General features: G+C 42.5%; 1 protein-coding gene across 1 annotated transcript; it reads right to left on the bottom strand.

The window, feature by feature from the left end:
• Positions 1–2,405: 2,405 nt before the first annotated feature.
• TMEM35A (transmembrane protein 35A) lies at positions 2,406–12,378 on the bottom strand (the record flags this gene model as incomplete). Its single annotated transcript, XM_079727097.1, has 2 exons — positions 2,406–2,819; positions 12,259–12,378. 2 exons carry the CDS (start codon positions 12,376–12,378, stop codon positions 2,406–2,408), a joined length of 534 nt encoding a protein of 177 aa, XP_079583223.1.
• Between the last annotated feature and the right edge of the window lie 1,376 nt (positions 12,379–13,754).

Here is a 13,754-nt window from a genome sequence, read left to right as displayed (position 1 = left end):
AGATAAAAATTTAATGACTCTCACTGATTTTTTGAGGCCAAAATATACCCATAAACTATAGACAAAAGTGGGGGAGGGGGCTTCCCTGGTGGCACAGTGGTTGAGAGTCCGCCTGCCGATGCAGGGGACACGAGTTCGTGTCCCGGTCCAGGAAGATCCCACATGCCGCGGAGCGGCTGGGCCCGTGAGGCAGGGCACCTGAGCCTGCACGTCCAGAGCCTGTGCTCCTCAACAGGAGAGGCCACAACAGTGAGAGGCCCGTGTACCGCAAAAAAAAAAAAAAAAAAGTGTGGGAGGAAACTTTGCAATCTTGGGGAGAGATGAAGAATCAGACTAAGTTGATGTATTTGGGAAAGACTACAGCAAAAAATGATTATTTACCACATCTTACATTGTTTTCAAAGTACTTTCAAGAAATCATATTTAATCATGCATGAGAACTGAGTGTTCAATATTTTCTATGGTAGCTGATCTTCCTTATCTAGTAAAACTGAAAATTTCTCGAGTCATTTTTTCATAATCATTTCATACTCAAATGTAAATTGGAAAGAATTTTAAGCCTTCAATCCCCTTATTTTTGTAAATGAAATTGGGGCCCTGAGTGGTAAAATAACTTGCCTAATGTGACAAGTCTGTGGCACTGGAATTTGTGCCAGTTTGTGGATGCATATATAGTGAGAGACACTGGTTCATCTTGATTTAATATACCTGCAATTATTTCTGAAATCATTCTTCTACCTTCCCTTGGCATCACCTAATAAAGCAGAACTCCCCAAACCTGGGAACTGTATTGAGATCTAATTTTGTGGCTTTCTGTCTTATGTGCTGACATCACAGAAGTGTGAGGAAACTTAAATGAGATTGGAAAGTTAGTAACCTCATTAGTATATTAAGTTATTGTACTTCCCCTTCTCTTTATTCTCCTCCCTCATCCACTCAAAAATAAGACAACCTGAATCCCATGACATGACCCTTTCTTTCCAGATTTTCATTATTTGTCCAAACCATTTCCTCCAAACTTCAAAAATTTTTATTTTGAAAGAATGAGAGAAATAAGACAGAGAGGTATCAATCAACAAGAACAATGATATCAAAGAAAATACAATAATTTGTACTCCCCCCACACACAACACTCCCACCCCTTTCCCCATCCCTGGCACAATAATATTAAAACCATCAAAGCACATCTAACAAGGAGAAGCAGCAGTACGTAATGAAGAAAGCAAATTTTCATACTGCTCAGTCCAACTAACTTATATCAAATGTCCTTCCCCCAGCTAAACTCCACTCACTGGAATGATAAAGAGGTGTAGAGGAGACAGCTGTGGGGGGTAACTTGGATCTCTGCTTACACTAGCAAAGCTCAGTGAAAATTCAATAGGAATAGTGAATCTGTTTGGCAGCGAAACACTGGATATGGCTCCTCTGTCAAATTTCAGATGATTTAAGAGAACAGCTAGTTTGAGATTCACAGACTTCTAACGGGACTAATCCTCGCTCCCTCAACCGCAACAGTGGAGCAGCTGCCAAATTCTGGTTAGCTGCTGAGAATAGTGGAAGTGAGGCAGCTTTTGGCTTAAGAAAATCCAAAAAAGATGTCCGATATAAAGTTTACTGTTTCAGTTTCCAAGTGTGAGTAAAGGAGCTTAGTAGGTCGGGCTCCAACAAAGGCAAGGTGAAACTTCCAATTTTATCACTTGAAGAATTAGATTATCTATTGACTGCACATTTCCCTTATTTTAATTAAACTCAGTATGGAGTATTTACAATTTAAACAACTGTTAAAGTAGAAGTTAATTCATTTTACATGTAACTCAGTGTCTCAAATTGAAGGAAATTTTTCCTAAAGTGGTAGGTTTAAGTTTTCAGCTTAATCTAGTGAGGGATTCCCCCATCCCATGGGAATACATAGTTTGTTTTATACCAAGAAGTAGCATTCTCTTTATAGGAGATTTATTTTATTCTGCCTTCACTAGAATCAGTCTATAAAGGGAAGGATACCTATGCAGGATTAGTTCAAGATCAGAGCCTTCTCCTTCGAACGTGTATGCAAACACGCAAACACACACACACAGTAAGTAACATTTTCCCACACTTAATCTCACAGTCACATGCTTGCTGGAGTCCATCTCACAAATACACTTCAATAGTTAGCCATATACATGTACATGCAGCAAGATGTGAGAGTTGCCCCAGAGTGATTAAAGGTGGTGCACATACATCTATGTGGGGAGGTCATTTTAGGGTATAGGTGTACACAAGCCAATAGGGCCATTAATTTGCAGGTTATATTTGTCCCTTTTCCCCCAAGATAAATAAATCAAATGAAAAACACACACTGACATCTTCCTGGGTGTCATGGAGGCAACTGCCTGAAAGGTCCACATTTTTGCACTTCCGCTTTCCTACGACAATTTCATTTTGCCCTGAGGGGCCTTCTCATATAAGGACGGCTGCTCCTCGGTACTTCCTGCATTGCCGGTACTCCCCGCATTCCCTGGAAGCGAGGATTTCTTCTCAGAGGACCGGTCTTCGGGCTTTCGGGCAATCAGTAGGCGGCAGGTGAGCAGGATGCCGAACACCAGGGCATGGGCGTAGCGTTTGAGAGGATCACCGACTAGCTGGTGGAAGAAGAGCACAGCCAACACCAGCAAAAGTAGGAAGAAGTTGGCCACATCTTTGGGACGCCCAGGCACAAGGGTCATGACAATGCCACAGGCCACCTCAAGAGCACCAATGCTTTTGCGGAGGAGAATGGAATTGATCCCCATTTTCTTCAGCAGAGGGAGGGCTCGGACATAGCTCTTGTAAGCACGTTTCTAGAGTGGAATACCATAAGGAAATCGCTGCATTAACCATGGTTTTAACGTTAGAATGAAGAAAACACAAGCAAGTTCCTTCTTCCCCACCATTCCCTTTCCACACCAGCCAAGGGTGTCATATTCTTTTTTTACTGTGCCCCCTAAATAAAAGCCTTGTAATTAAGGAAAAAAGCAAGCAATCTGCTGAGATCCCTGTGATTTAAACCTTAGTAACAGCACCAAAGGTAAGATAATTTGGCTTTATAGTTTAAAAAAATATTTTTTTGGGGGGGGCCACACCATGTGGGCAGAATGTGGGATCTTGGTTCCCCAGTCAGGGATCAAACCCATGCCCCCTGCAGTGTAAGCACCTTTTATTAAAAAAATTTTTTCTGATCATAAATCATAAACAACATTAAGAATTTAAAAGAAAATTCACTGGGCCCATAAAAACTGGTACTGATTAGCCATATCCACATTTTCTAGTGCCTACATTGTCCAAACCCAGATGCATATGAATACCAACAAAAATGAGACAAGGCGGTAAAGCCTCACTAATTTGGACTTCCCTAATTTGGAATCTGTGTTAATTCAAAAAAGAGCTGAGTTGGAGTTTACATTTGTGGAATCTGTAAAAATTAAAAAAGTGTGTGCTAAGCAAACAGAAAAATTTAAATGTACGCAAATGTTAGCCCCTTATATATCTTTAAAATATGGTTAAGACAAAAATTGTTCTTATGGTCATTGAGATAAATCCCTAGGATTCTACAAGACACTACTTTGATTAGCCTGGTTCAAGTTCATTAATTTTAATTCAATAAACATTTATTGAATACCTATCATGGATTATGTGATGGAGATATAGAGATGAATATGATAGGGTCAAGAAGCTCTCAGTGTAGTTGGGGGAAACAGATGCAGAAACAACATTATAAAGCAGCATGGTTAGTGGTATATAATGGAGTACTGTATAAGGTCTAATTGTAGCCCAAAGGCATATATCATGGAACAGAGAAGGGAGGCACTGGATATACTACAAAGTAATAGAATTATACTGACCTTAGAGTAATAGATAATCATATTTTTCACTATTCAGATTGACCCAATCCTCATTTTGTAGTAAATTGATGAGATTTTATCAAGTGTCTTTCTGGTTTTGCCCACTACTTTGTTTTCATGAAGTATCCATTAATTCATTCAATATTTGTTAAGTGCCTCCTGTGCTAGGCATTGTACTCGGTACTCCGGATACAGACATCAATCATTCAAAAGCCCTGCCTTCCTGAAGTTTGAGTTTATGAGAAGAAAAGTTATGGAAGTACATAAGCGCAATAAAGTGTTATGGGTGCTGAAATAAACTATGTAGTAGGTACAGTGGAGGCACACCTGAGTGGTCAAATATCCCTAGATGGGGACTGAGAAAAGCTAGAGTGGAATCTTAAAAGGAGAGCAGATGTTTGCAAGATCAATAAGGGAAGGGCATCGAGGGCAGAGGAAGCTGGATAAGCAAAGGCCCTGAAGCACAAAATAGACTGGCGTGTTTCGAACACTGTCCCAGCTCAGCATAGGTTGGGGGAGGAAGGGGGAAAGGGTGAGACATGAGAGAGAGAAGACAGATATGAATCAGATCATGGAGTGTTATGTTGTGGAGCTGGACTTTATCCTATAAGCCAGGGGAACAACATAATTTGCTTTTAAGGAAGGTCCCTCAGGAAGTAGCATGGAGGATGGATTGGGAGGGGTGTGCCTGGAAGCGAGGAGATCAGGTGAGAGAACTGGACTAGAGTAATGACAGTAAGGATAGAGGGAAGGGGAGAGACTCAAGGATACTTTGAATGCACAATCAACAGGAATTGATGTCTCATTGGATGTGGACACTGAGGGAAACGGAGAAGTCAAGAATGCATCCAGAAGAAGAGGGGGATGGGACAGGAAGGAATAAGGAACTCAATTTGGAGTTTTTTAGTTGAAGTGTCTCTAAGACACCTAAGTGGAGATGTCTGGTAGGCAACTCAATAATAGAGGTCTGGGGTAAAGATACAGAATTGACAGCTATCAGTATGCCCAAGTAGAATGTATACAGTGGGAAAATGTGTGACAGATATTTAAAAAATGGAAGGAGGAAGAGAATCCACAAAATAGACAGAAGCAAGTGTGGTCAGAAAAGTAGGAGGAAAACCAGGAGAGATGGGGTCATAGGGGCCAAAAATTTTAAGAAGAGAATAGTCAAAAGCACCAGATGCAAGACAAGTATTACAAGAATCAGGCAGAAAGCCAACTTGACCTGTCAGGAGCATCTGGTGCTTAGAATAGTGTTCACACACTCTAGTTTGGAACAAATGTTAAGTCATTTCTCTAGTGAATGCACCTTTATTTCATGGATTAATTATCATGAGTAGCACAAGATAGTCCTTTATGAGTACTGTTTCAAGACCAGTGGTTTAGTAAAAAAAAAAAAAAAAAAAAAAAAAGAATGGATTTGGATTCAAACAGGCTTGGCTTCAAATCCCATCTCCGTCATTTTCTAGTTGCCGTCCCTGGGCAAATTATTTGCCCTCTCTGAGCTTCATTTTCCTGAGCAGGGCTGGGACTAAGATAAAGTAAGCCTATGTCCCCTGAGTGTAAAATTTAAGAAGGCACCAAAACACTCATTGATTAAGGTAAATAATATCCACAACAAATAAAATATCACAACTTTAAATAGAGGCAGGATCTGATTCTGCACTTGCACAACACTGCCTCACACCTCTTCTTAATCCTAGCCCTGTCAGATCCTGTCTTTATTTACCTTTATTCACCTCTAGTCCCTAACCTGTTCCTGAGCATATAGTGAAGCACAAAGTATCAGTCGTTCTTCCTCCCTCTTCCCATTTTAGGTTAAATCGGGGATTTTCAGAGAGAAATTAGGAGAGAGGTTGACTAGTAGGCAGAGTAAAACCCTGGGCTGAACTGAGCTAGACCCATGTGGAGCAGAGCTGAGCCGAGGATTAGGGCATCTGGTAGTTTCTTCTCACTATTAACCTAGATGTCACCAGCCCACTCTCTCTCCCTCAGCACTCTGGTGATGGTAGCAGGGGGACATAAGGGAATGAAATCTAGACCCAAGAGTTTTCCTTAACACTTTTAAGCTAGGGCCTTTTTAAATGAGCAACACAAATCTCCCCAAGAGGCAGTTCCTAAATCCTAAGTGTAACCGTCTGACATAATAAACACAGGAAGCAGGATGAGCTTCTTACAGCCAGTGCAGAGCCAAGATTTCCAGATGCTGACTGAATGGCTTCTGGAAACATTCCTTTTTTGCCTAGGGCTAACCACCCATCATTTAGGAATAGATTTTTATCTGTACTATAGTGAAATCTGTAGGCCAAATTCCAGGTCTCTAAATCAAGTTCCTATGACTTCAGTGATCATTGTTCTCTCCATTTGCTCTAACTCCATATTACTTTTTCAGTTGTTTGTCTAACCTCTTGAACTGCAGCTGTAGGTATTTCTATGCAGCAGTTGCCTCTTTCTTTCCTTCTTTTCTCAAGAGGAAACTGCATGTGATAAGCCATTTCATCAAATCTTTAGTTCAAAGCTGAGGAGGTACAGATAGCATCTATTCTCCATGACTCCAGACAGGGAATGTCTAACTTGTTAGAGATGGGACTAAGCTTGGATGAGGTTTTGACAGTCTAGGAAGCCCTTTATTCTTTCTCCTGTGGAGTAGGATAGAGACATCAAAAGTATCCTACTATTGCCAGCAGCAACAATACTTGGTCTGGGCCACCTCAATTCCAACAATAGAAGGGTCATGTGTCTTAAGTCTATAGTAATTAGATCTCTAATGACTTTAATTGTTCTGACAGTAAGAATAAAGGGAGTTGACTGAGTCACTCTCCCAAGAGGCTCTGGAAGTTCACTTTGTTATGTCTGTTTCTTTTTCATTGCCAGGACCCAGACCCTGAAACCATAGTTTCCTTATAGGGGAAGGAAGCAGGAGACAGAAGGGTTTAGTCAAATGTTTCAAATCCCTTTAATCAAAGGCAGTCATCTAGCAATATCCTTGGGCTAAGATAAGCTAAATTCCAATTTTAGTTTTGCCCCTAAATTGCTTGCAGAAAATTACTAAGTATTTTATTACCTCAGTTTCCCCTTTTGTAAATTAAATGAGCATTTTGGAGATTTGGTCAAAGAATCATAACGTCATAGCATCAACAAAGGGCCACACACACATATTTTATCATTAATGAACCACACAATTAGAAATCCATATGTTTGCAAGCCACAGTAATTATTTTAAGGATAATAGCAATGATTCAAGCAGGTCCGTTTTTATAGTATGAGACTATATGATTCAGACATGAGTCAAAAGCATATGGAGCCTTTCTTTAGTTATACCTTTTTTCTTTTTATCATTTATTCTTCACAACACCCCAGGGGCCATGATCTCAAATTAATTACATTAAACTTGAGCAGCTCACAACTGGTTTACTTTAGTTCACTTATGCTAGTTAGGTAAAAGAAAAAAAATTGGCTAATATACTGTATAATTCCATTTATATAAAGTTCAAAAACAGGTGAAACTAACTTATATTGTTGGAGTTGGGATTTACCCTTGGGGAGGTAGTAATCGGAAGGGGCCAGGGGGGAGGTTTCTAGGATGCTGGTCATGTTCTGCTTCTTGATATGGGTGCTGGTTACACAAGGGGATTCTGAAAATTCCTCAAGCTGTATACACTTAGGCACATATTTCAGTATGTATGTTATACTTCAATACAATTTACAGGGAAAAAACTATATGAAAGCAAAAGAGGGCACTGACAAAAATATATTTTGGCTAAAAATCTCAGCCTGGTTGATATCTTAGATCATAAAGGTTACATAAGTGCTGCAAAATTTACTGTTTCAAGTATGATTTTCCTGAATCTCTGTAGGAAAAATAGCCATATGTGAATCATATATCATTTCTTAAATGCAATAATAAACCATCACATGTTTAATTGCCAAATATCCATGTGAATGAAAAACACCTTTTAAGCAGTTCTACCTTCCACTGTCATATAATACCCACCAAGCTAGCAAACCTGGTCCTACTAACCAAAGTGGATTCCTCCCAGATTGCATCTAAGGGGAGAAGGGTCTGACTTCCACTGACAGTCAAAAGTCACTCTGAAACAAGCACAGCTGTTGGCCATTGAGAGGCTATAAGCTCCCTGGCATAAATTTCAATGTAGTTTAGCTTAGGATGGCTAGCTGTGTGAACTAAGCAAAGTCATTTCACATCTCAGGGTCAGTTGCCTCTCTGGGGGAATAAACATACTGTACCACCTCAGAGAACAGTCTAAGCATCAGTAAATTACTATCTTATTATTATTATCTTAGTATTATTACCTTATCATTCCAGCTATTATGTAGTTGGAAAGTAATTAATAGTGCGATTGGAAGTATAAAAGATCACCTATGGACATTAAATAAACTGCCCAAACCTATCTGGAGTATTTTCCTAGGGCTACACAAACCCTGGGGAAATACTGGAGGGCATTTAACTATAAATAAGCAAATCATCCAAATCAACAACAAACCTTCCCTATAAGGGGATGCAAAGAAGTGGCAGAGACCTGCCCTGTCAGAGACTTGCCCTCTCTTCCTCAGGGTCAAAATCCTTTGGCTTCAATGTGACAGGATTTGTGGTGTTTTCTTACTATTCCATTTGTGGCCCTTTGTGCTTACAGGATAGAACCACTGTTACAAAGAGCTGAATACCAAATTTAGAGCAAGTCAACCACTCATATGTTAAACTGCTTAGCAGCCTTTGTAAGTGCTGTCTCACAATTTCAAGTGAATTAATGAAGGCATTTAGTCAGGGGAGTGGTCAGTCGTGTTGAATTCACGTGGGATTTAGAGTACTCTATAATGACACTTGCTAAATTGGGAGGAGGTATGAAGTGACACATACCAAACAGGCTATTCAAGAGAGGCATCCGGAAATTCTGCATGGGATCCACTGTGTGTTACCCAGCAGCAAGTGTGGAGTTTTCTATATTAGCTGACTGCATAGAGGTCTGTTCACCATGGCATAAGGAAATAGTATCTTGCTCTTTTACATGCCTGATTTCAATCCCTTAAACTGGCCATTCGAATTAGTCAGGAAACCACTACGTAAAGTAGAATCAATTATCATCACCTCAACCCAGAGCATTTCCTGAACACCTACCATATTCATACACTGTACTAGATGCTTCCATATGTAATCTCAGTTAATATTTACAACTTCCTGTGGTAAGTTGTTATCCTCATTTTACAGATGAGGAAAACTGAGACAGACACTAAAAGTGTCAGGTCTTGAACCCAAATCTACATGACTCAAAGTCTGTACTCCTTCCACTAACCTTTCCTGGCTTCCCCAGTAGAGACAGGAAAGAAGTTCATAGTCATTTGTCTGTCTGGTTTTTAGCAGTGATTTTCCATGGAGGGGATAACACCTAAGCATAACACTAATGGCCTTAGAACAAGAAAAAATAGTTGATAGAAAAGCAAAAAAAAAAAAAAAAAAAAACCTCTAAATTTGAAAAATTGGTTTCGAAGTAAAATGAAACCCAAAAATATGGGATTGGGGCAGTTAAACTGGTACCAAAAAAGGAGAAAAAATGTGCCAGATATTTTCAAGAATCAGTTGTAAGTTCTGACATCCAAAAAAGCAGTTGTAACCATTAATGACTCCTTCACTGGGAATACTGAGTCACAGACTTGGTTTCTAATCTCTGCTCCAACAGCAGCTTACCCTAGGATCTTGGATAAGTCATTAAACTTGCTCTGTTTCAGTTTATCCATCAGTAAAATAAGCATAACTTTAAAAAATGAATCTACCTCACAGAGATGTTTTAAAAAATAAACAACAAGAGCAACAACAACAGCTTGAGATTTTATACAAAAAGCCACTGCAGTCAATACATGACTAACTCCATCAATGCAGAGGAATCACTCCTAAATGCAAAACAGAAAATCCCATAGAGTCATCCCAGCTGATCTCTGGTTGGGCAAGAAATGGCTTCTGAACTGCATCATCAAGAGCCAACCAGAGAAATCTGAAGGGTGGTGACAAGCCAAGACAATGCTACAATGACTCATTCATTCACCCAGCCACTCAACAAATATAAACTGAGCAACTTCTTTGTACTAGAACTGAATTGTCCCCACTCCCTATGGATTCAACAATAAAGCTGGGCCGGCCCAGGCACTATGCAGTGGGCCCTATGCCAGAAAGCCATCTCTGGCCTGGGGCCCAATGCTCAATGCAGGAGGGGACCCTGGAAAACGGCGGTCTGAAAATCCTCCTCAAGCTTCATGCTACTGTGAAGTTTACCTCCCAGCTAGATATAGTTCTTCCATTGCCTCCAGATGCCCCTGAGCACAGAAGCACGGAATTGTGCATACATACACACACACAATGGTTCTGTACTGCTGTATTAGATTATACCTATTTAAATATGTTCCTTTGTATGATATGGAATCTTCATATATTTCTTCTGCCTTTCATTAAACTGTAATAGACAGCTCCACACCCTAGGAAGAAACCTACTGCAAACCCATCTGTGGCTGGTCCTCCTCATGAGCTCCTGCCAAGCTGACGGGAAGCTTCCCGGTGACTCCATCTTAGTTGGATTGCCTGCAAAACCTAACACTGTACTTAGGGTGCAGCTTGGGCAGCCTATAAAGCAGCTGAGCAGGATATAGGGAGACAGGGAGTATACTGAAGAAGGGTACTATGTCCCTAAGGTAACAGAAAGCTTAAATATACCCAAGGCACACACACATAAACGTATAAATGTATGCATATATGAAAAGGAAAGAAAAGGAAGAGCATATGCATTTATTTATAATCTAACGCCAAACTACTGCTGCCAAGACAAAAATATAGTGGCAATTCCCCTCCACCCTTTCCCTCTGCCTTTGGTGGCTTCTGCTACCCCACTTCCCCTCCCCTCCCCAATGCAGGCTGCCTTGGATACTCATTTTGACCTGATTTCAATTCCATCTGGTCAAATGGGAAAGGGGGAAGGAGAAACACATTAGGATTTGCAACCGGGGCTAGACCTTGGCCCCTGAGTCCCAGCCACCCTCCCCGACACCAAGGTGATCCTGTGGTGAGAGAGACATGGGAAACACCAGCTCAAACCCTGAGACAGAAGCTGGAGCTGCCTGCAAACATTTCTGAGCATCTACAATTTGCCAGACTCCATCCACTTGCAGCTCACGTTGAGGGGCTCTGGAAGGCTCCGCAGTGAGCTCCAGGAGAGCTATTTATTCCTGTCAACTGTCAACGTGTGGGGCTATTCCTCCTTGCCTTAGCCCTAATGGGGAATCCCTCTTGCCTTTCTTCTCTCTCCCTCCTGTTCCTCCCCTAAGCTCTTTTCCTTCTTGACCTTGAGAACCCATTAATGGGCTCCCTCCCCTTACTGGCAGCCTGGCAAAAGCAGTGAGAAGCAGGTTCTCTTCAGCTGGGGCGGGGAAATGAAGAGGCAAAGTGACAGGGGGAGAAGCGAGAGCAGAAGTGCTGGAAACATCCCCTGCCATCACCTCATACTCCACAGCATAGGAACAAGTCTTCTTCACACCCAACTGTGGAGAGCAGCCCAGCCCCCAGGTTGCAGAGGAGATGTTTTGGCCATTCACCTTCAGGTGATTCTAACTCTGTGGAGGGGAAAACCTTCAGAGGGTCTGGCCCTGGGCATCCACGGGAGACAAGGTGGGGATTAAGGACTATTTTGCAGGAGAGGAAAAGCAGACTTTGCAGATTTTGCAGATTAGCCCATATACAAAACAAAATAAAACAAAACATCCAGCTCTCCCTTGAGAGAAGGGGAAGAAGCAGGCTCTCGGTGACCTTTATTTGGGCCAAGTCGGCTTTGTCTCAAGGATATAGACACACACCCAGGCGGCTAGGGGAACACCATCAGCTCTCCGCCAGGGATGAGGAATACCTTCCCCGCCCCTAAAAATTGCTTGTTTCAGTAGCGCATTCGCCCTCAGCTCTTTCCTCCTTGCCTTTGTTCTTCTCCAAGATAAATAAACTCTCCAGCTTGCTAAACTCTTGGCTCCAAGGGAAGGAATCAGACTTGCAGACTGGCTGCCGGGACTTTGGGTGTGCTGGAAGGAGGGAAGGGCTCCTGCCAATGACAGGTGTTACGCAGGTCTCAGCCCTCCGGTTTACTTGGGGGTGGGGGTACTCACTGGGCAACCCCTCCCCCAACTGGCATTCAGTGGCTCCAAAACAGTTGCTCCCCGCATAGCCCGCAAATGAAATCGCTCTCGTCCAGCTGCTCCTTCCCAGCTGCAAAGTTGTTGGGGAGAAGGGAGGGTCTGGGGTGGGGGTAGGGGTGAAAGGGCTGGGACCGCGGACCGGGAAGGAAAGAAGGGGAGAGGTACTCGCCATCCCTTGGGGGTGCGCTCCTCATCACCCGTTTGCTTCACTTACCATCTCACTGTAGGCATCCTTGCTGAGCCTGGGGGTCAACTTGATAGTCCCCATGAAAACAAAGAAGAGTCCCAGGGCCACTGAGAGTGCCACGACGGTTACGGTTCTAGGGGATGCCATGGGGTCACCAAGGCAGGTCCCGACTAATACTGCTGCTTTGCGCACCCTGTGTGTCTAAGGCGCAGGCACTTAGCACAGAGAGAGCAAGAGGGACGCTGCGGAGGCAGCAGGCAGCTAGAATGACAAAGGGAGAGGAGGGAGCTCGAGGGAAAAATTAAGAGACCGAGATTCAACCTCTCTCACTACAACAATCGCTGGGTCCTAATGCCCTACGCTTGCTCCGCACTGGCCAAAAAGCACAGTCTCGATATTAAAGGAAGTCCTAAACTGAGGTGGAAACTTCAAGTCTTAAATGGGGGAAAAGGTAGGTTATGCTTCGAGTTCAGTCCCTGGGCTGCCTCTGCAATGAGGAATTAAGGAAGACCGTTCTAACACTTCGCACCAGGAATGCTTTTCATCTGTACAGTCCTTTAATTATTCACTCCCGTTTTCCAAACTCTCCCCTTCTCCTTTCCCTCAGTCAAAACATTAGTCCTCAGAGTTGGTGGTTTCTGCAGTTGGTAACACTCGAGGATAAATCTGCAAAGTTGCCCAGCCTGATTGCTGCCAAAGAAGGCTTTATCTTCCTCTTCCTCCAAAACCTTTCATGGCTCCCATTGCCCCGTGGTTAACTCCAGAATTTTAAATTTGGCATTTAAGAGCCTCCACGTTTTGACCTCTGCCTCTCTTTGGAGGCTTATCTTCCAGTAATTCCCACTGCCACCCCTCATTTCCTATCCACTCATGGTCCCATCCAACCTGAGATTTCCTACCTCCCCTACATTCCCTTTCCCTGCTCTATCACTCTTCATTAGCATTCAGCCTTTTCTTCAATGTCACCTCCTTTGCCTTCCCTGATCCACTGCCAACTGGATATGATTTCTCCCTCCTCTGGTTTCCTGTGATAGTAACCAATATTTATTGACCATTTACTAAGTGCTAGACACTGCCCTTGACTTGTATTAACTAATTTCATCTTAACAGCAACACTTTGAGCTAGATATGAGTTCCTATTTTATGGATGGGACACTGAGGCACAGGGAAGTTAAGTAACTTGCCCAAGAGTATATGCTAGTAAGTGGAGAGACAGAATTCAAACCTGGGCAGTCATTTCCAGAGCCCAGATTCTTATCTATTGCTCTACTGCCTCTCTGTATAATATTTTGCATCGTAAATATGGCACTTACCTGATACTGCCAAGCACTGTAATTACACAGTGTGCACATGCACGCGCGCGCGCACACACACACAAACACACACACACACACACACCTTTTTGAGAGGCAGTGTTCATTAAGAGAGAGACAACAGTCTGGCATCAGACCCTGAAGGTCCAGGGTTTCAATCCCAGCTCTACCACTAACTCTGTGAACTTGGATAAGTCATTTATCTGAGCC

Source organism: Hyperoodon ampullatus (assembly GCF_949752795.1).
Source record: "Hyperoodon ampullatus genome assembly, chromosome: X".
NCBI lineage: Eukaryota > Metazoa > Chordata > Mammalia > Artiodactyla > Ziphiidae > Hyperoodon > Hyperoodon ampullatus.
Note: the sequence above shows the minus strand (reverse complement) of the source record. Positions and strands in the feature narration are given on the sequence as shown.